This window comes from Mus caroli, unplaced genomic scaffold (assembly GCF_978045245.1).
Source record: "Mus caroli unplaced genomic scaffold, Mus_caroli_1 scaffold_12, whole genome shotgun sequence".
Classification (NCBI taxonomy): domain Eukaryota; kingdom Metazoa; phylum Chordata; class Mammalia; order Rodentia; family Muridae; genus Mus; species Mus caroli.
Window position 1 is genome coordinate 13,490,423 of NW_028227267.1, and position 21,888 is coordinate 13,512,310.

Here is a 21,888-nt window from a genome sequence, read left to right on the forward strand (position 1 = left end):
ATTTCTGCATAGGAAAAAGAAACACAAAGTCAAAAACAGTGACAAATGAGGCAAAAATGTTGATAGAGTTAATTTGCTTAAAATATACATCAATAAGAAAAGAACTAAGGACTAATCAGGAAAAGGAAGACAAACAAAGTTCTCATGTGCAGAACAAACATTTAATGAAATTCAACCACATTTCATTAAAGTGTCAGACAGTAATGAGCTACTGTGATATATAGCCCGTTGAAAGCAGGTGAACCTTATTACCTGACTCAATGGCGTATTCTTTCCCTGCTGGAATAGAGAAGCTCTTGAGAAGATGGTGGACCTGGTCTTTCACATTGCAAAGCAGGTGCCCTCACTAGTTGTACTTACAGGAATCTATTCTACAGATGTCAAGAAGGAACCCAGGTTTTTCAAGTGAGAACTCCTTCAGGTGCTGCACTAGCTGAGGGGAGGAGGGCGGAGCAGGCGCACCAAGCACATTTCTGAGTGTCACGGACAGTGGTGGTGCTTAGGGGAGAATAATCATGAAGTCTTTCCCTCTTGCTTCTATTCCAGGGAAGAGGGATTTCATGGAAACAAATCAGAAGCAGCTACAGAGAAACAGAAATTAGGGTACCCTCCCATTGCGCCATTTCACTGCATGAAAGAGGATGTTCTTGCTCATGTGTTTGACAACGTGTGGAGCAAGGTTGTGGGCTGTATGGAGCAGTTGACACGTAGTCACTGGGAGGGATTTGCTTCTGGTAAGGATCCTCATGAAACCAATGTGAAAAATAACTATCGATGATTTACAAACCCCAGTCAGTCATTTGTATGTGTGTGGTGCTGGTCAAACCCAGCACCCTGTGTGTACTAGGCAAACACTACCACCAAGTTACAACACAACCCGTCTTCTGGTTTTTAATTTTGAGACAAGGTTTCACTGAGTTAGGCAGGCAGGCAGGCCTTGAACTTATGATCCCTTGCTTCAGCCTCTTGAGTAGCTGGCATTGACCAGCCTGTGCTATCAGGCCTGGCTCTAAGACGGCAGGGCTTATATGCTTTATTAGAACAGTACCCAGAGAGGAGAGAGCGCGAAAACCATGATTTTTTTCCTGTCTGCACACACATAAACACACACACACACACCCCACAACACTTCTAACACTAAGTGTATAGGGGTATCCCCACACTTACTTAATAGACTCTCATACACCATCTGAGTACCCTCTGGTTCAGTTCTCATACTGTCTAGAAGAAGCTTGAGACCCAAGGGTTCAGTCCCACAGCTTATCCATCCCACCTCAGACCTCATGTGACACTTTGAAGCCTCAAGCTCTGATCTGGGCTTCTCATCAAGCATTAGAATTCCTGGGATACCCTTTCTTAGGTTTGATCAATTTGCTGGAGTGGTGTACAGAACTCAGACAGGCAGGCTTGCTGGCTTGTAAAGAAGACCACACAGAGTCTGGATGAACAGCCAGACAAGAGATGCAAAGGACAGTGAGGGAGGCAGAAAGGGTGTGTCCGTACCACCCCCCAAGCACCTTCAAGTGTGGAGTAGTCTGGAAGCTCCTTTGAAGGAGGCCTTTATTTGGGTTTTTACAATCCTCATTATGTAAGCATGACTGACTAAATAATTGGCCATTGATCAATTCAACCTGAACACACGGTTGCTTCCCACTGTCAATTAACTCTCCCTTGCCACTAACCTGAAACTCTTCACACTCTCCCAGCCACCATCCGTATTGAGAACATAGGAAGATACGAGTGCACGGAAGACGCCAAGGGTTTTAGGAACTATGTGAGAAACTAGGGAGAGACCAAATACGTTTTTTCTTTATCAAATAAGTCTGATTAAAGTTGGTGTTTCTCACAGAAACTAGCAAAGAACTTAGTCACTATTTGAGCCTGGGTAGAGGAGTGATGAGGCCTCATGTGCTCATCAGAGTTTGTACTTTGTCCTCCAGCACATCTGTGAGGAAGCCGTGCAAGCAGTGCATGCTTCTCAGACTGTCTGAGTAAAGAGCAGTTAACACACATGACACCTCACATACATGAAGTGGAAAGTTTGCTAAGTTCTGTCCTATGTAGTATATACCTGTGAAGCCCTCACCACAGTCAGTACAGTGACCATCCATCACTCCCCCAAAAAATGCTTCTGCTGAGAGAAGCCAGACAGAATATATGGTGGTTTGGATGAAAATGGCCCCATAGGCTCAGAGGAAGTGGCATTATTGGAAAGGATCAGGACGTGTGGCCTTGTTGGAGGAAGTGCATCATCGGGGGTGGTCTTTGGAGTTTCAGATGCTTAAAGCCAGGCCTCTTCCTGGTGCCTGCCAGTCCAGATGGAGAACTCTCAGCTCCTTCTTCAGCACCATGCTTGCCTGCACACTGCCATGTTTCCCACCATGATGGTAATAAACCTGTGAACTGTAAGACAGCACCAGTTAAATGTTCTCCTCTGTTAGAGTTGCTGTGGTCATGGTGTCTTTTCACAGCAGTAACACCCTAAGGAATACAGAGGACACACCACATAACTCTATTCTCACAGACATCTACAAAAGCTGACTGATTTGCAGTGACAGAAATTAGTTGACTCCTCTGTTAGGTTCTTCAATTTCAGCATAAGGATTTGAGATTTAGCTACCTTGCTTTGTGCATCTGTAATTCCTTTTATTGCTGGGTGTTATTTCATGAAGCCACAGTTTATCAATTTACCTATTGATGGACATTTGAATTGCTTTCCACTTTAGCTGGTACAAACACTATAATGTACAAGAATTTAGGGGTACATATTTCTATTTCTCTAGGTAAACGACTAATACTAGAATGACTGGGTTATATGGTAAGATATATAAATATTTTGTTACAAATTATGTTTCTCTTTACCACTCAAACTATTTCAGACCTCCCAGTTTTAAATAACACATAATATTATCTCACATTTGTGGATTAGAAAGACTAGAACAGGGCTGGTGAGATGGCTCAGTGGGTAAGAGCACCCGACTGCTCTTCCGAAGGTCCAGAGTTCAAATCCCAGCAACCACATGGTGGCTCACAACCATCCGTAACGAGATCTGGCGCCCTCTCCTGGAGTGTCTGAAGACAGCTACAGTGTACTTACATATAATAAATAAATAAATCTTTAAAAATAAAAAAAAAGATCTCTTGACTGTATCAACTGAACTACACTACCTACCCCAGAATATTAAAAAAAAAAAAAAAAGACTAGAACAACTTAATGAGTCCTTTGCTTAGGATCTCACAAGACTGAGGTCAAGATAGTGACCAATGCTACGTTTTCCTGTGGAGGCTAAACTAGGAAAGGGTCCTCTTTTATTTCTGTGTACACAAGGATTGTATACAAATCCTTGTGACTGATTTTCATGGCAACTTTAGTTTTCAAAGACAGCCAGTCAAAAACAGAGTTAAGCAATTCATTTATTTATAACATCAGTTTCAGGAGGAGTCTCATGCCCTCTTCTGGACTCCACAGGCACTTCATGCACATTGTACATGGACACCTAAAATAAACATACATAATATCTTTATGTCTCTAATTATCCTCCTCTTCCTTTTATACTGCCAGTTTCCTAGCCTACTAAAAATGTTTAGGGATAAAAATTAACTCTAGAAATGGAAGAAGTGTGTACTGAAACAAACAAAAACCCAGCATATGAAATCACAGAAGACCAAAACCTAAAGCAGCGAGGGAAAGGTCGCCCGTGTCCATGGCTTGGAAGACATCACACTGTTAAGGTGACAGTACTTCCAAGTAGATCTGTAGGTCTAGTGTGGTCCCTATCAAAACTCCAACTGCCTGAGCTGAGCTGGGAGTATGATCATACAGATGCTGAGAGAGTGCTTGACTCTCAGATGCAAAACCAGTCCAGCAGCGTGTTTGGGGAAATAGGCAAGCAACTGCTGACGTCCTCTGGAGCTGCACAGACCCTCCACCGCCAAAACAGTAGTGAGAAAGAACAAAGTCAGGAACTCACTTTTTGATTTAAAAATACTTAAAATACGTCTTTTATTAAGACTAGCAAAGGAAGAGAGAGAGAGAAAAAAAAAGATTAGCAGGGGGCAGATATATCCATGTGGTAAAAACAAACAAAGCCTAACACCTACTCTGAGCGATTTTAACAGGGCTGCCTCCAGACATTAGTCAGTGCAGGTGACGCCTTCCCAATAAATGCAGCTGGAGCAAGTGGATTCCATACAGAAAAAAATGTCACGTTGGACCCTAACACCCCATTATTTACAAAAGTTAACTCAAAAGAGGATAAACAGGCCATGGAACACTCAGTGTGCTTGCCCATCAGGCCTGACAACCTGAGTTCAGTCCTTGGAACCTATACAAAAGGAGAGAAATAAATCTAGCACAATGTCCTTTGACTTCCACATTTGAGTGGTGGCACATGTACGTCCACAAACATTAAGATGGTGAAAGTCAAACCACATACAATATATGATTATAATACATATGTAGAATTATAATAATATACCTGATTAGGAGCTGGTATCCAGAGGAGATAAAGAACTGCAACTTAATTTTAAAAAGGACACACAACCCAGTTTATAAAACTGGGCAAATGCCTTTAACAGATATTTCACCAAAGATCTAAAAATGGTCAAAAGTCATATGAAAAGATGGTGTAGATAAATTAATCATTAGGGGAATGCAGATAAAAACCACAGTGAAATGCCTCATTGTTCTCACTAGGGTGTGTGTGTGTGTGTGTGCATGTATGTTGGGGGGGTAGGTAAGAGACAACTTTTACTAAAATGTAGTGAATCTTTTAAGAATAAACAAAATGGGGAAAGAATTGCAAAGATGGACCCCTCTTGAATTGCTGGTGGAAATTAAAGATATACAGCCATTGTGGAAAGTTCCTAAAACGTTAAGTTACCATATAACCTAGGAATTCCTCTACAAAGTATATTACCAAGGGAACTGAAAACACTGTTTACACAAGAACCTCCACATGTGTGTTCATAGAGGCACTGTCGGAAAAAGACCTAAAGTGGAAACTCAGGTGTCCATCAGCTAATGGAGAAACACAATGTTACATATGCATGTGTTATAGGGTAAATTGTGTGCCCTCTAAAGGTCCCCTGTTGACACTCTAGCCCTCAGTGTGCTTTTAGGGTATCTAGTGAGGTACTTGAGGTTAAGTGAGGCCGTGGGATAGCAGCACCATAAATCAGTAGGCTGGTGTCCTTATAAGAAAATGAAGAGACACCAGAGATCTCTTTCTCTTTCCACACATGCACAGAGAAGAGGCCGAATGAGAACACAGCAAGCAGGTGGCCATCTACAAGCCAGAAAGAGAAGCCTTAAGAGAGCCCAGCCCTGATGGCATCTTGATCTTGGACCCCAGAACTGTGAGAAAATAAGTGTCTATTGTGTATGCCACGCAGCCTGTTATTTTGTTAAAGCAACCCTGATAGACTAATACACCACACAGTAGAACATTATTCATCCATAAAAAGGAATTGAGTACCCAACCACTATTACAACATGGGTGAGCCTTGAAAATCTACCAAATGAAAGGAGACAGACAGAGTCACATATATTATTAATGTATTGTTTAATTCATGTAAGACATTCAGAGCAGACAAAAGCACAGACATAAAGTTGCAGGAGATGGCAAAAGAAGGGGCTTGGCATGATGAGGGTTTCTAAATGGCACTGAGTGCTAGGGAAACTGCCATAGCACACGCACACACACACACACACACACACATTCACGCACACACTACACACACACACACACACCTCACCTGGGGCTGGAGAGGAGGCTCAGGGGTTAAGAGTATTTGCTGTTCTTGCAAAGAGTTGAGATTTTAGCGCCCACATGGTAGGTGGTTCACAATCATCTGTAACTCCAGTTCCAGAGGATCTTACGCCCTCTTCTGGCCTCCCTGTTTACTACATGCATGTGTTGCACATACATGTAGACACTCAAACATATAAAAAATAAAATATTTAAAAGACTAGTCAGAATATGTTCTTTAACATTATTTGGGCACAGATCTGCTAGTTTTTCTTTTTGTATTTAAATTTCCTCTAGTCTATCAACAGTTTACCTCCTAGTACCTACATACTGTCTATGGCCCTCTGCTTTGCATTACTTCTAACAAGACACCTGATGTCATCTGTCCCTATATATCTGCCAAGACTTGGGATCGAGGGCACACATCACCACACTCAGCCTTTGGCCACTTGCAATATTTTCTCCTTACTGCTGGTGTCAAGAAGTTTGACAATGTACTTTGATGTAGTTTTCTTCCTGTTTCTTCTGGGTGGTAGTGGCTGGATTTCCTGTTTCTGTACATCCTAGACCTTTCATTGACGTTTTCAGCTATTATTTCTTTACGTTTTTCCTTTTTCTAATCGTCTGTCATGACTTGGGGCACTTAGAAGTGGATCTGTCTGATTACAGAGCCCTCAAATAACTTAGGCCATCCTCTCTGAAGCTCATGCTGCCTTGGGTATGTGTACCACTGTGCTTTTGTTGTGTCTGTCTGCCTGGAATAGCCTCTCTCTCTCCTCCTCCCCCCTAATGCCCATACTCAAATCTATATTAATAAAGTTATTATTTTTAATAAACCCCAACCTTGCTTCAAATTTCTTTTTTCCCCTGTGTTTTCTTTGTGACCCTGCATGCTGTGCCTTCTCATTCATCCGTCTCGTCTGTGCTTTAAGTGCTACTAACTTTATTCACTGTACTTCACTGGCGTGAGCTCAGAGTTGATCTGTAGGATCTTTATACTTCCATGCCTCCATCTCATAATTTGAAACAATAGACTAATGCTGGGTGCTTTATCACACGCCTGTATTGCCAATACTCAAAGGCTGAAGTAGAAGGATGCTGAGTTCAAGACCAACCTGGACTATGTAGTGAGACCCTGGCAAAAGGCGGGAGGTAGAGGAACTTGAAATCTGTTACTACCTGTGGTCTTCTGACACCCTCTCACTGTGAGCTGTATTTTCCTGTCTTTTACTTTTGAGTTTTTGATCTTGGAAATTATCTTAGGCAGTTGTAGGCCGTATCTTATTTGTTTATATTTCCAGGATTTATTGTATTGTTACCCATTGTCCACTGTATGAACGGCAGTGTTTCATGGCTTTATTGGCTATTGTAAGCAAGTGAGTAAGTAAAGCCTGTCACTGTTGCATCTTGTCCAGAAGCAAAAGTCTAGCAAATAGGTTTTTGAAACAATGCAGATTGGATTCAAATTTACTAGGTAGCAGGGTACAAGTACTCTTAATTGGGCCACAAGTACTCTTAATTGCTGAGCCATCTTTCCAGCCTCAAATCAAATACTTTTGAAGTGGGGATGTAGCTCAGTGATAGAGCACTTTCCTAGCATGTGCAAGGTTCTGAGTTCAATACCAAATACTGCATACAAATAAAATAATTTTAAAGTAGATATTCCTGAATGAACAGCGTCCAAATCCAGAATAGAATGCTACCGACACTCCAGAAGCCCCTCTTGACTTCCAACACCACAGATTAATTTTGTTTTAAATTTATGTAAGAATAAGCCAGGTGTGATGGTATATGCATATGATCCCAGCATAAGAGGCAAAGGAGGGGAATCAGGAGTTTTGACCCACTTAACTACATAGAACCCAACACTTCCCAAAGCTAGGAGTGGTGACAAACCCCTTTAATCCCACCACTTGGGAGGCAGAAGATCGAAGCCAGCCTGGTCTACAGAATGAGTTCCAGGACAGTCAGGGCTATACAAAGAAACCCTGTCCCTCCCCCCCTCCAAAATGAACAAACAAAAAGAAACCATTTCCCTAAACCAGGTATAGAGGTACACACCTTTACTTCTCAGTAGTTGGGAGGCAGAGACAGGAGAATCTCTGCGAATTCAAGGATACAAAGAGAGATACTATCTCAAAAAAAAAAAAAAAGAAAAAAAGGAAAAGAAAAAGGAAACCTTCCCTCAGTTATTTGGGTAGTTCGTGGTTTTTGTGCATACACACACACATAGAATTGGTAGGTCCTGTGATAAACTATGCCAATATCAGTAGCATCTCCCCCCAGATTTTTCTAATGTGACTTTATTTATGCATGCTTTTTCAGCTCTTGTGAATTCGAGTTGTCCACCCTTCGCTGTGTTTGATGTTGTCTGTGTGCGTTCCCCTCTGAGATCCAAGAGAACAGAACTAACACTCTTCATTTAATGACCTGGTCAGGGCCAGTGAGAGGGCTCAGCTGGTGGAGAGGTTTGTGTGCAAGCCTGATAACCTTTGTCCAATCCCCCCATCTCATGATGGGGCAGGAAAGAGCCGACTCCTTAACGTTGCTCTCTGACCTCTGCGCACGCCTACACACTCACCTTGGCATGTGCACACGCTCACTTCCCCACCCCTTCATAGACAGACCCAGTGGGAGATAAAGCAGCTGCTTAGCTTGTCGTGACGCACACCTAGATCTTAGCACTTTGGTGGAGGAAGGAAGATGAGGGACTGAAAATCAGGCCTGGCAACATAAAACGCTATTTCTAAAATGCAAATTCAGTGAGTTGACTTAAAGGCCCTGAAAGAGAGTGCCCTTTTGTCACACAGAGCCAGACAAACCCTTTTCAAGGACAGTTATCCATTCTCAGTGCCACTTTGCTCTGCCCTCCAGACTGAAGGAAGCTGGGAACAGCCTGTAAAAGAGCACTCACTCCCGTACTTGGTGCAAAGGTAACACTTGCATGCAGGTCTCCCGTAGACCAGCGGCTCTGCGTGAGAGCAAACTGGCCTGGAGCAAACCAGCAGAGCGACATCTTCTCCCAGTATATAAGGAGGGAAGCTGATCTAGTTTGCTTTTGTTGCTGTGATAAACACCATGACCAAAGGCAACTTGGGGAAGAAAGGGTGGAATTTGTCCTGATCTTAGTCACCAGGGAAAACAAGGTAGGAACTGAAGCAAAAGCCATGGAGTAGTGCTGCCTTCTGGCTTGTTCTCCATAGCTTGTCCAACCTTTCTTTACCTTTTTTTTTTTTAAGATTATTTTTATTTTTATGTGTACATGTATTTACCTGCATGCATGTCTATGTACCATTTGCATGCAGTATCTGTAGAGGTCAGGAAGGTGGTTTGAGACCCCCTGAGATTGGAGTTATAGGCAATTTTGAGCCATCTAGCAGTCTTAACCTACTTTCTTATACACCCCAGAATCATTTGTCCAGGGGTAGCACCACCCACCATGGGCTGGGCCCAGCCCACCCACATCAATCATTAATCCAAAAAAATGCTGCAGACTCATATCTATAAACCAGTCATATGGAAGCAGTCCCTCAATTGAGGTCCCTCTTTCCAGGTGACCCTAAATTGTGTTGACAAAAAAACTAGCCTGCAGTTTAGTCACAGGACTATCTGTTATGCTTTATGTTTGTCTGTAAGCCAAAAGTGTATAAAACTGAGTAGTGCAACCAGTGTTTTTCATGTGCATTAGTTTTTCGTCTGCAAATGTCTGTGTAAGGGTGTCAGATCCCCAGGAATTGGAGTTAAAGAAAAGTGTGAGCTGCCGTGTGGGTGCTAGGAATTGAACCCAGGTGCTCTGGAAGAGCAGCCAGTGCTCTTAACCACTGAGCCATCTTTCCAGCCCGCTCACAAGTGCAGATGTATAAGAAGGGCCTCAGTTTCTTGCAGGAGCTTCAGCATTTGTTTGCACATAAAACTTAATTCCCTGCCATCCTCACCCAGGGCACTTTGGCTCAGCCATGCTAAAGATACACAGAACTAACTAGAGCTCTCAGAGACCTCACAGTTTCTGTTTGTTACTGTTCTCAATCACGATGCTAAACTAGGAAGAAAATACTTAGCTTTAAATTATTACCGTGGTTTGAACCCTGATTTGCTAATGGGGAACAAGGTTCACTGCTAATTGTTTATAAAGAGATGGACCATCTCTGAGTTAGATAGTGAACCAAATGATGATAATGGAAACGATTTAGAGGCAGGGAAGACTACAAGAGTTCATACTGGTTTCACTGAGAAACATGATTTGTCCTCAAGCTCATTTTTAATTGTACTTAATGTTGAAAAGTGCAGAAATCCCAGTTCATGGTGGTGAGGCTCTGAGAGTAAAGGGGCTTGCTGCCAAGGCTGTCAGCCTGAGTGTGAGTCCCCAGAGCCCACCTGCTGAAAGGAGCCAGCTGTCAAGGTGTCCTCTGATAGGACTCCTTAGGAGCCCCACGGCACATGTACACGCATACAAACAAAGAAATGGAATGCAAAACAGTTCTTGGCTTGTTTTTTCCAGACAGGGTTTCTCTGTGTAACCCTGGCTTTCCTGGAATTCACTCTGTAGACCACGCTGGCCTCGAACTCACAGAGATCTGCCTGCCTCTGCCTCCCAAGTGCTGGGACTTGCACCACTTCCACCCCAGCTGAACTACAAAAGTTTTGAATACCAGTTTGTTTTTAAAATAGTACAGTGTAATTTGGCAGTTAACGACATTAATGCTGTGAACATCCTTACACATTTCTTTACATGTGTAAAGTACATTTACCAAGGTGGAGGGTTGGTCACTATTCAGTAGACAACGTTATCCAAAGTGATACAACGTTATCCAAAGTGATGGTGAGTCTAGCGCCACTGCTCGGACACAAGTTCTGTGCTCAATCTTGTCAATCTTCTTCAAGCTTTAATTTTTTTGTTTGCGTATAAAGATATTTTTGTGCGTGTTTTAAAACTAAGGTATAATTTGCATACAGAAGAAACTTTTAGCATTTACTTAAGATTGTCCCTTTTTTACATTTATTTGTGTGTGTGTGTGTGTGTGTGTGTGTGCGCGCGTGCACATGCATATGCTGGCGCTGCAGAGCCCCAGGAGATTGAGACTCCTAGAGCTGTGGTTTCAGGTGCTTGTAAGCTGCCTGATGTGGGTGCTGGGAACCAAACTCTGGGTCCTCTTAGAGAGCAGCAGGCGTTGCTAACTATGGAGCTGTCTCTGCAGCCCCAGATTTCCCTCCTAGTTTTCTATGTCTTTAACCCTCTGCTCACATTTTTGTTTAGGGGGTTTTGTAGACTTATTGTGTTTTTTAAAATTTGCTTTTTATAGTTTGCACTTAATCATATATTCAGGGTGTTATGGTTTTGGTTTGGTTTGGTTTGGTTTGGTTTGGTTTTTTCCAGTTGGTTGGTTGGTTGGTCTGTGAGACAGTCTTTGGTGTACATTTGGTGTCTGTCCAGAGCTGATAGTGCTAAGGCGCACTTGCTCTCCTTGTAGAAAACATGACTTTTAATGCTCTCTAGTTTCATTGCCATTGTCTGTGGGACCTGAAGTCAGGATTAATGATCTCAAGGTTCTAGAGCTATACTGCTGCATACAGCATTTTAAGAGTCCCATGGTATTGCCACTATGGCCACCACATTGGGCAGCACTGATGTAAAACATTCCAAAGGTTGTCATAGATCTCCGCTTACCCTCTGCTTGGTATCGCCAGCCATTGTCAGCATGGAACCACTTTAAACTGCACTCTGAGCTTGATGGTTATAACTGCACAGGTGTATGCAGTTGAGCTGCAGATGTAAGGGAAGCCTTTCTTGAGACCACTTAGCTGTCAGGGAGATTTTTCTCTCAGAACTTTACATCAGAAGATGCCTATGGATAATAGATCCTGTTCCTTTGCTCAGATGATGAGAGTAACGTTGAAATTACCAGACTGGATTCAGGAAGTCCCTATGTGCTGAACGAACAGCATCCTTTGGTCTTACCTCGAGTGCCGCAGTCTAAAGTGCCGTCTGTCACCTCAAGTCCGGTAAGCCCCAGAGCGGATTGTGAGAATCCAGCACTGTTCTTGCCACAGGAAGCTTGCTTAGGTGTTTGCCTTGGTTGCCTTATTTCTAGCCAGAAATTTGATAACAACATACTTATTTTGAGAGAGGGTTTCATTGTGTAGCCCAGCCTTGAACTCACAATCCCCCTGCCTCAGCTTCTCAAGTGCTGGGATTAGAAGTGGTTACTGCTAGGTTTTGAGAGAAAGAAGAAGGAAAAAATATTTAAGACAAAAGAGGTGACATTAGAACAACTGGAATTTAGGTTATTAAATAAGCCATGGGAAGACATGCACCTTGTACTTTTGGCTACTGTCCGATGGCTGGTACAGGAAGATTACCTGAGCCATCACTTCAAGCCAGCCTGTGTAACACAGAGAGACATTGTCATAAAAATTTAAAAATACAAAATCAAAAAAGCCCAACCAAGAGAGAGAGAGAGAGAGAGAGAGAGAGAGAGAGAGAGAACAAAACTCACAAAGAACAGTGACTGAAACCAGTGCTCCAGGCTAGTTAAAAGTAAGTCTGCAGAGTTTAGGACATGCGCAGATAAAAAAGATCATTACTTTGCACTTTTTTTTTTTTTTTTTTTTTTTGATTTTTCGAGACAGGGTTTCTCTGTGTAGCCCTGGCTGTCCTGGAACTCACTTTGTAGACCAGGCTGGCCTCGAACTTAGAAATCTGCCCGCCTCTGGCACTTATTTTTTCTATTGTTCCAAATTTCGCTTGTGACTTTACTATTCAGGTTTTCTTTTCACTTGTAAGCAATAATAATGTTCCCCTCTCCCCTGAGAGTGACCATTAAGTGCTCTCATCTGAATTGATGAGCTATAACTTAGAAATACAGAACAACAAAGAACCCTGTTCTCTTGACAGTGCCCTTTGGGGGCTACTGGCCAACTCTTCTAAAGGTTAAGGCACAAGGTGGGGGATGGATAAATAACCTAACTGGAAACACTAACTTTGCAAACTTAGCAAATCACGCAGGTATCTTCACCAACCACTGTCTGCTTTTGACATAGATGAGTTTCTGTCAAGCAAGCGGCCATCAGCCAAACGTGAGTGGCCTCTTGATTCATGGGATGCCTCTACAGCCAAGGAATCTCTCCCTGATGGACAAGCTCCTGTAAGAAGCTCAAGTTGGAATACACTCAGAGCTTAAGTAGAATGCTGAGGAAAAGGGAAAGCAACACCGGTTATCTCTGCGCCACCAAGTGCCAGACACATCCAGGGCGAAAACATTTAAGGGGCAAGAGAACTGGTAACTGGGTACCCTAGACCTGTCCACATACAGCCTAGTGTGGCTAAGAGTCATGTGAGAGCTGCCCAGATGGAGTGCTGTGTAGTCCCAAAGGAGAAGACTCTTTGATGAGTTTGTGTCTAGGGATTTAGATGATCACAGCTGTTCTAGGTAGGAAGAATGATATGTGAAAAGAGTTGGAGATGGGAATTATTAAATACTTAGGAAGAAGCAGACCGTTTTGGTTTAGAAGTGTAAGATGTCAGAACTTAAGTGCTTTGTGGCCAGAGGGATCGCTTAGTGACTATAGGTGCCCACTACCAAGCCTGACAACCTAAGTTTGGTTCTGGGGACCTACATGATGGAAGGAAACTGACTTTCAAAGAAGTGTTCTCCGACCACACACACACACTGACATGTGCATGCCCACACACAGAAAGGGAATTTTGGGGCGGGGGGGTGGAGAGACTGTTTCTCTATGTAGCTTTGGCTATCCTGGAATTCACTCTATAGACTAGGATGGCCTCTACTCAGATCCACCTGTTTTGCCTCCTGAGTTGTAGAATTAAAAGCATACACCAACACATCTGGCCCACCAAAAAGTAATTTTTTTAGAACTTCAATGCTTCCAATCAAAGATCGACAATATTGTTATATTATTATTTATGAATAAATGTGATCAGCTGTGAATGTCACATTGGTACTTGTCTATGTGCTGTACATGACCACTGTAATTGGGCATCATAATTTACGCTGTGTTCACTAGGTTACCTCTGGGTTGGGTTTACTATGCAGAAAGGCACTATATGTATTTTGCATAGGTCATTTTTGAGGATATATAGTCATATTTCTCTTGAGTCAATACCTAGAAGCAAGAAGATGCCAAACAGGTGTGTGCTTAATATTTGAGAAACTGCCAAAGTACCCAACAGTCTCACCAGCAAAGCTAGCTTCATCTGGGACCATACACTAGGGGCTGAGGCTGACTCCACAGTCAGAAGGAACTGAGAGTAGGGACTACACCAGAACTCAGGCAAGAGCTGTGGGGTCTGCAGTCAGCACTCGTGCAGGATCACAGCGGAGCTCGGTTAGACAATCTCGCTCAAGCATTCCATCCCATTCAAAGGAGGACGAAGGACGGAGAATAGCAGATAATGTAGCAACAGGAATCAAAGTAAAAACGTGAATTCCAAGCTCAGGACATTTGTTTTATGGGAAATATGAGTTTCTTTTGGGTTCTGTTTTGAGTAATGGGCCACCTAGAGAGAATGTGGAAGAGACCAGATTCGGAGACTGACTTAAAGGTCACCTAGCAAGAGATGGCAGTTGAACCCACAGACAGAAGAGGAGGTGACAGAGTGGGACACTGATGGAGAGCAGCTACTTCCTGCAGGGATCCACTGCTCTGCTCCTATTGGGCAGCATGTGGCTGGGACCTTTTGATTGTTCCCAGCTTCAAGGCTCCAGACTGAACTGTAATTAGGTTCCAATTAGCCAGCACTTTAGCGGTTTCTTTTACCTGTGTGTTTAAATGGTTTGTTTCCACCACGTGTGCAGGATCCACAGAACTCAAAGGAGGGTTTTGGATCCCCATCAACTTAACTCACTACCCTCAATATCAGAATGAGAGCTACAGTGATGCCTCAGTATCTAACCCTGAAGATACTTTGTCAGCTCAAAAAGTGCTTCCCATCTTGTAGGCCCCTGAGCCAGAAGCACCTAGTCAGCCTTGCTTTTCCTATAACTGAACAAGTGACTGTGCAAGTGGGTCATGGGCACTTTCCCAAATCTCCATTCTAGGAAGTTAGAGTTAAAACAGGTCATTGTCATGGACAGACACTCTATAATCCACGCACTTGACAGGCCAGCAGAAGGATCTCAGATTCCAGCCTGGCCTAGGCTATTTAACAAGCCCCCACGTCTTAAACACAGCCTCTCGTTCTGAATCTTAGATAACCTTCTGGAAGCCAGTTTGTCCTTTTGCTTCCCTGAGTGTCTCAGGCTCTTTACCCTGAGCCCTGTCTCTTACATGGTGATTTTCATTGTGGGTTTCTGATTTTGCTACTAGAGATCTTGATGACAAGCTACTTACGAGGCCTGGGTCCAGTTCCGTCCTTTCAAACCGAAATTGGCCAAACCGTGCCATGGAGCTTAGTACATCATCTTTGTCATATACAACGCAGTCTGCCAGGAGGCGCAATCCCCCACCACGTACCCTTCATCCGATCAGCACAAGCCACTCACGCGCTGGAACACCATGGCCTGTAGAAGAAATCCTCAGAGGACCCCGGGTGTAGGTTTCAAATGCAGACTCTGAACCTGGTAAAGCTAGTAACAGTAATTGTGAGAATCGTCACAGAACAGGCTTCAGTAGAAGACTGGTCTGAGGCTGTGCCCAAAACTAATGACCACGCAGTCATACAGTGTGTTGTCTGCAGGTTTAATCCAACTCAAAGTTTTACTTAAGTTTTGGTGAAATACAAAACTGGATGAGATCATTCTGTTGATACAGCTGAAGAGTTACATTTGTGAAATTTAAGAGAGAAAGGGGGAAAAACCCTCTTTGCTGCCCCTATTCTGAAAATCTAGGTGGCTTCAAGCCTCCTGAGCACACTGAATTTACTAAGTTTCTCATCACTTTGTGTTGTTACAACTTTACTTTTGCATATCGGCTTTGCTGCTGGGATCTTCAGTCCAGTGACAGCAGACACACTGTCTTCTCCCTCACCAATGACCTTGGGTCGGAACAATCTGCTGCCACCTATTGGAACCGTTGACGTAGAACACCTGAGCGCCATGGGGCCACAGCGGCCAACAGTAAGCCTTTCACCCCGCCTTCCCGGGCTTACTCTGAGCTCTCCCCAGCAGTAGTAGTTCTGTAGGACTTACCTTGAACCACACTCTCCTCTGACAAAAACAAACTGGGTTCTAGACCCTGGCAGTGACGTTGGAGCTGCTTAGGAATGGGTACCGCGCGCGGCAGCTGAGGTTGGGACAGGGTTACTATGGAACAGGTGCGGCTCCCAGGACACAGCTCTTTTGTGACTTTTGTCTCCTCTGCAGAAATCCCATGGTGACTCCAGCCGAGCCCGAAGTGCAGTGGTAGACGAGCCTAACCAGCAGCCCCAAGAGAGGCTCCTTTTGCCTGTCTTCTCTAGACCCAACACAACTCAGTCATTTCTGGTAAAGTACTTCCTATTTATCTGGTTCGGAGGGGTTAACACAGTGTCTCAGATAGCCCATGCTGGCCTTGAACTCCTAATCCTGCCTCAGGCTCCTATTTGTCGTTGATAATTTGGGTAAGAAGTGGGTGTCGGGGGGATATGTTTGGCAAACTTAGGACTTATCTAGTGGCTTGATTAACTCAAATAGTTGGATGTTCTAATGATAAAATACCATTCTAGGTATATCTTCCTAAAATTCTAAGTGGTGCCCTGCCTCATTCTTTTGATGGTAAAATGCCCTACTTATAAAATAAAAATCTCAGCAACATACTCTGAACATAAGCACACAACATGCACCACTGCATACCTGCTCAACCTGACTGTGCTGTCTTCCCTGCTCTTGTGCGGTTTACACAGTAAAGTGGGGTCAGGTGGCGGCCTCGGAGTGTGAGCTGAGTTGACCCTCTTTCTGATGGCTGTGTTAAATGCTGACGCTTGCCTTCTCAAGTGCTGTGCACTTACTTTTACTTTTAAGGAAGTACTTGAAAAAATCCTGAGGACTGGGGCCATGTGACCTTGCACACCTGTAGGTCAGTAGGTGGTTCCTACCTCATCTGCTTTGTGGCAAGAGGGCTTGCCAAGCACAGGGGAAAATGATTGAGCTCACACCAAGTGCTCAGCCAGGGATTCTCTGTCCTGCTCCAGTTTGCAGAATGGCAGCATCTGTAGCTCATGTGCCCAACCTGACCCTTGGGCCATCTACTAACAGTGGTAGGAGCTTGTATTTCTATGTTTCACAGGGCTCCCACAACAAATGACCACAACGTGGGCAGCCAAAACACCAGAAATGTATCCCTCTTACAGTGACAGGAACCGGGAGCTCTCTGTAAGCTTTAGCGACCTTTCTTGCCTCTCTAAAGCTTCTGTGGTTGCCTGCAGTGTTTGGGCAGCCTAGCCTAATGGATAAACCCCAGATCTTAGTGAGAAACCCTGCTGCCAAAACAAGGTGGGCAGCTCCTGAGAACCACACCAAAGGTGGGATCCTGCCATGTGCACTCGTGTGGGTACACACTCACTGCTCATAGGCACAAAGAGGAATTAATTTTAAAAACAGTTGGGGTTAGAGAGCTAGCTCAGTGGTTAAGACATTTGGGGTTAGAGCTAGCTAAATGGTTTAAAAATGGTGTTTTCGATTCTCAGCACTCACATGGCAGCTCACAATGTAACTTCCCGGTGATACATGCAGTCAACATGTTTATTACAATAAAATGAAAATTAAAAGATAGCAGCCATTGAATTTATAGTCCACTCTAAAACAATAGTTCACCTTAACTTGATTACTCATGCGAAGAAATGGGTTTCCAAAAATAGTCACATTCACAAGTTCCAAGATGATATGAGTTTTGAAGGGCACTATTCAACTCAGAATTTCCTGCCGCTTGAGTTAGGCGGCAAGTCACAGAAAGAGAAACGAAGCTGTGGCTCAGAGGTTCACAGTAATCCCGGAAGCCTAAGAGCATCTGAACGGTCTCATGATTAGAGTCAGAACATTTGTTAAGCCATGTTATGTTCTATATGTTCTTTCCTTTCAAAATTTAATTTTAGTTGCCTTAGGAATAAAACTGAACATAGGAAAACACTTCAAAGTCTCTTTAAAAAATAAGTTTATTATAACAGTAAAAATTGCCTGCCTTAGCATTATTTTCCCCATGTCCTACCATAAAGAGTAAGTAGCAGCTGAAAGTATGCGTGCTGAGCCTTGGGCCTGGAGCTGCTGACTAGAACCTTGTTCCTTGGTGCTTTTGTCTAGGCTAGGAGTCAGTAAATCTCAGTCCAGGAGCCCTGGAAGGGCTGCTGCCTGGCTTTGTAAATAAAGCTTTATTGAAGAAGAGTCACCACGCTTTTACTTTTTACTTTTTCGACAGCTATGTTAAGTCGCTGCAATCACTACCATGTGGTCCCTAAAGCAATCTGCTAATCTCTCACCTTTCTGTTGTTTTGGCTGCCCACGTTGTGGTCATTTGTTGTGGGAGCCCTGTAAAAGAGACAACTACAAGCTCCCACCACTGTTAGTAGATGGTTCAAGGGTCAGGTTGGCTACAAGAGCTACAGATGCTGTCATTCTGCAAACTGCTGCAGAAGATGGAATCTCCAGGTACTTTCCCCTCACAACAGTGTTGATTCTATTTAAATGGCACCCTGTAACCTCCAATGGCATTATCTTGACCAGCTATGGTGTTGCAAACCTGCAATCCCAACACAGTGGAGTCAAAATAAAATGTCTTTTTTTATCTGATTGCAACATTACACCATATGGATTTGTAAATGCTAACATTTTCTTAAAGACGAAGTAATACAGTTGTAGTACATAAAGTTCCTACAAGTTAGCAAATTGCTTTGTGACTATCTAGCTTGGAGTACTCTCCTTGGAATTCAATACAGGTTGGCAGATGAGTTTTTCATTGTTAACGTTAAGGTTTTCCTCTGTGTGGTGGTTTGAGTGAGATGTTCCCCATAATCTACGGCATTTGAGTACTTGGTCCCTAGCCAGTGAGGCTGTTTGGGCAGTTGAGGTATGGCCTGTCTGGAGGAAGTTTTATCAACTGAGGGTGTGTGAGAGTTTAAGACTCCCACCAATTGCTAGGTAGATCTCTCTGCTTCCGGCTTGCAGTTGAAGATGTGGCTTCTCAGCTGTTCCTGCCACCATGCTTTCTGCTTCCCTGCCTTGATAGACTCAACAAACTGTTCCTTCTTTTAGTCGCTTTGCTCATGGTGTTTTATCAAAGCAGCAGAAAGGAACGAATATACTCTGTAAGCCTCAGACAAATATCTTTTGAGCTGCATCCTAAGATGCCTTTTCTTTTCTTTTAGCCAGACACACAGTACCGAAGTTCATGTGCATCTGAGTATCCTCATCAGGCCCGACCTGGCAGGGGCTCTGCAGGTACAGCTGGGCTGCAGCTCTTGCTTTTATCTTCTTTATTCCTACATAGCTTCCTTTCTTGCAGGCTTCTCTAGACTTAGTTGTCCCCCATCTAGGGAAATCATCTTAGCATCAAGATGGGTATAAAAGAAAGGCCAACTGCTCAAAGACAAAAAAGTTCCTGATTTCTGTTTTGTTTGTTTTTAACAAAAATATCTGAGGGACCAGAAAAAAAAAATAGCTCAGTGGTTTTAAGAACACTTGTTCTTCCTGAGAGCCTAAGGTTCTAGCATCCATGTCAGACAACTCACATCCACCTGCAAGTCCAGTTCCGAGAGCTCAGCCTCCCTCTTCTGGCACCCATACCTGTACCTGTACACAAGTGGCATACACTCGCAGGCATACACACATATACATAAGTAAATCTTTTTTCTTTTTTGATTTTCAACACAGGCTTTCACTGTGTAGCCTGGCTGTCCTAGAACTCATTCTGTGGACCAGGTTGGCTGGCCTCTGCCTCCTGAGTGCTAGAATTAAAGGCATATGCCACCACTATCCAGCATCAATCTCTTTTTTTTAAAACTTCCAATCTAGTTACTATATTCAGCTACACTTTGAGTAAGATGTTAATTAGTTTTAACACCTAAGTTGTTGAAATGAGCATCTCAGTTTTTAATGAGTAGGTTCTCAGCAAAACTAGGCTACAGCTTTGGTTTTGTTTTGAGACAAAGTCTCAGTTATTCACCCGACAGCCCTGGAACAACTATGCAGAGCAGGCTGGCCCTGAGTAACACAGATCTTCCTGCCTCTGCCTCCCAGTGCTGAGACTAAAGTACGTGACACCACACCCAGCTTCCTTTTACTTCTTAGACTCTAGCAGTCTTCTCATAGGGTGAACTGTGTAAACATGGTTTTTAATGTCTTGGTGAATACACGCTTCTCAGTACTTAGAGACCATATCCAACTTTAACATCCAACTACTACTTTATGTAAAAGTCCACGACATGTGATGTTTATTATCAAATATAGACTATTTACTGTTATTCTGTGCAATTCTGTGTCCGACAGGTCCTCAGTCACATGGGTCTACAAAACCTCAGAGCAGAGGTGGACCCATCTCTAGAACCAGGCAGTGACCACAGGGCAAGTGAGAACCTGCAAGGTTGCAGCAGACTTGGGAGCACATGGAGGCGTTTCATGCCCCAGCATTCAGGCACCGGATGATGCACAGCCCCTGCAAACAGCAGCTTGGTCCATCAAGAGTTATCTTGGTACAAGTGTCTGAGAAATACTACAGAGTATCTGCCAAAGACTGCACTGGTAACTGTTCTGTATGCAGTTAAGTCTTCTTTCAGCTTTAGTTAACCTATTCCATGGGGCAGTAAAGATTGTACCCCAAAGACTTGACAATGAAAAACCACCCCAAATCACTGCTCATGTTGTCTGTAACCAATCACCAGTTCTTGTACGATTCTTGTACGATTCAGTGAGATTACACACAAATGATTCAGATCACTGGGTTCAGAATATTTCTGTTTATATTGATTCCTGGAGAACTGCACTCAGTTTTAACATATTTTTAGGAGAAAGTGCTGCCAACAATCTGATATATTCATCAAATAAATGTCATTCCTAAACTTTAAGTTCTTTATTACATTTTAAATGTATTTTTGTATGTATGAATGGCGGGGAGGAGTATAGTCAGTGCTGAACTAAGATCATCGAATTTGGGGTTGGGGGGGGATGGGATCGGTGCCTTTATCTGATGAACAATCTTGCTAGCCAAGCTTTTTCTTTAAAAAGCAGAATGAATTAAGACCTAACTAAAAGTATCAACACTATAAACTAATGTTTCTTTCCTAGATCAGCCTTACATCCCAGCTTGGCATCAGGGTCTGTGTGCTCATGTTTGCAATTGTGTGTGCATGCATGTATAGGCCAGAGATCACTGGGTGCCCTTCCTAATTGTTTCTCATGTTTTGAGATAGGGTCTCTCACTGAACTTGGAGATCCTCATTTGTACACCAAGACAGGTTTGTTTTGCTTTGTCAGTGGTAGGGATCCAAACTTGGTCTTCATACTTGTAAGCACTTCACTGAGCCAGTTTTCCATTCAAAGAGCAGTGGAACTGGAGAACGTCTTCCTCTAGTAACACCAACATCTCCTCAAGGGCACTGGGAGCGCAGCAATGGTGTGAACTATGGCTTGAGTCTGTCTTATTAAAATGCCACTATTTCCTTAATTATCACACCACTTTGACATTACTGATTTTCAAAGTGGCTAAATTCAAATGGTTGTCCACTGAAGGTGACTTAAACCATTCCAAGTTCTTATGCCATGAAATAGATGTTTCAAATAACCCACACTGAGTTATACATTAAATAGTTCTATTGTACTTGTGATCACAAACTAAATGTGTGATGTATCCACCTTAAATTATAATGCTCAATGGAAAGAGGCTTACTATTTGCATGATACAAATGAAGACTTGAACAGTCTTAACAAATATACCACATACTGTAGTGAACAGTTATCAACTCAAGATGTAATGAGTATCTTTCTCAGAAGTCTGTACAATGAATACACTGTTATCAGATCTACATTCGTGGCCTTTCTGAGCAGCTATGACTCAGAGTACCCTCAGGTCACTTAGCCTAGTTCCTTACCCTTTTGTGTGTGTCCCCTCAAAGCTAGTTAGTATTCATCTTCAAAAAAACCTGACTATAGTTTACATAGCAAATCGCAGGCTAGCTAGAACTACACAGAGAGACTCCTCTGAAACCACACAAAACAGT

At 43.2% G+C, this 21,888-nt stretch overlaps 1 protein-coding gene across 4 annotated transcripts in view; it reads left to right on the top strand.

The window, feature by feature from the left end:
- Fam149b1 (family with sequence similarity 149 member B1) overlaps positions 1-20,730 on the top strand; it is a 35,038-nt gene extending 14,308 nt beyond the window's left edge. The window contains exons 7-15 of one of the 4 annotated variants that reach the window (XM_085828393.1): positions 547-734; positions 11,626-11,750; positions 12,789-12,892; positions 15,075-15,299; positions 15,700-15,823; positions 16,070-16,189; positions 19,042-19,119; positions 19,371-19,455; positions 20,158-20,730. In XM_085828393.1, coding sequence (XP_085684519.1) covers positions 547-734; positions 11,626-11,750; positions 12,789-12,892; positions 15,075-15,299; positions 15,700-15,823; positions 16,070-16,189; positions 19,042-19,119; positions 19,371-19,455; positions 20,158-20,216 — 1,108 coding nt within the window. In that variant the 3' untranslated portion in view covers positions 20,217-20,730. The remainder of the gene's footprint in view (positions 1-546; positions 735-11,625; positions 11,751-12,788; positions 12,893-15,074; positions 15,300-15,699; positions 15,824-16,069; positions 16,190-19,041; positions 19,120-19,370; positions 19,456-20,157) is intronic. The other 3 variants (XM_085828392.1, XM_021182327.2, XM_021182329.3) reach the window with 3 other exon arrangements.
- Positions 20,731-21,888: the final 1,158 nt, after the last annotated feature.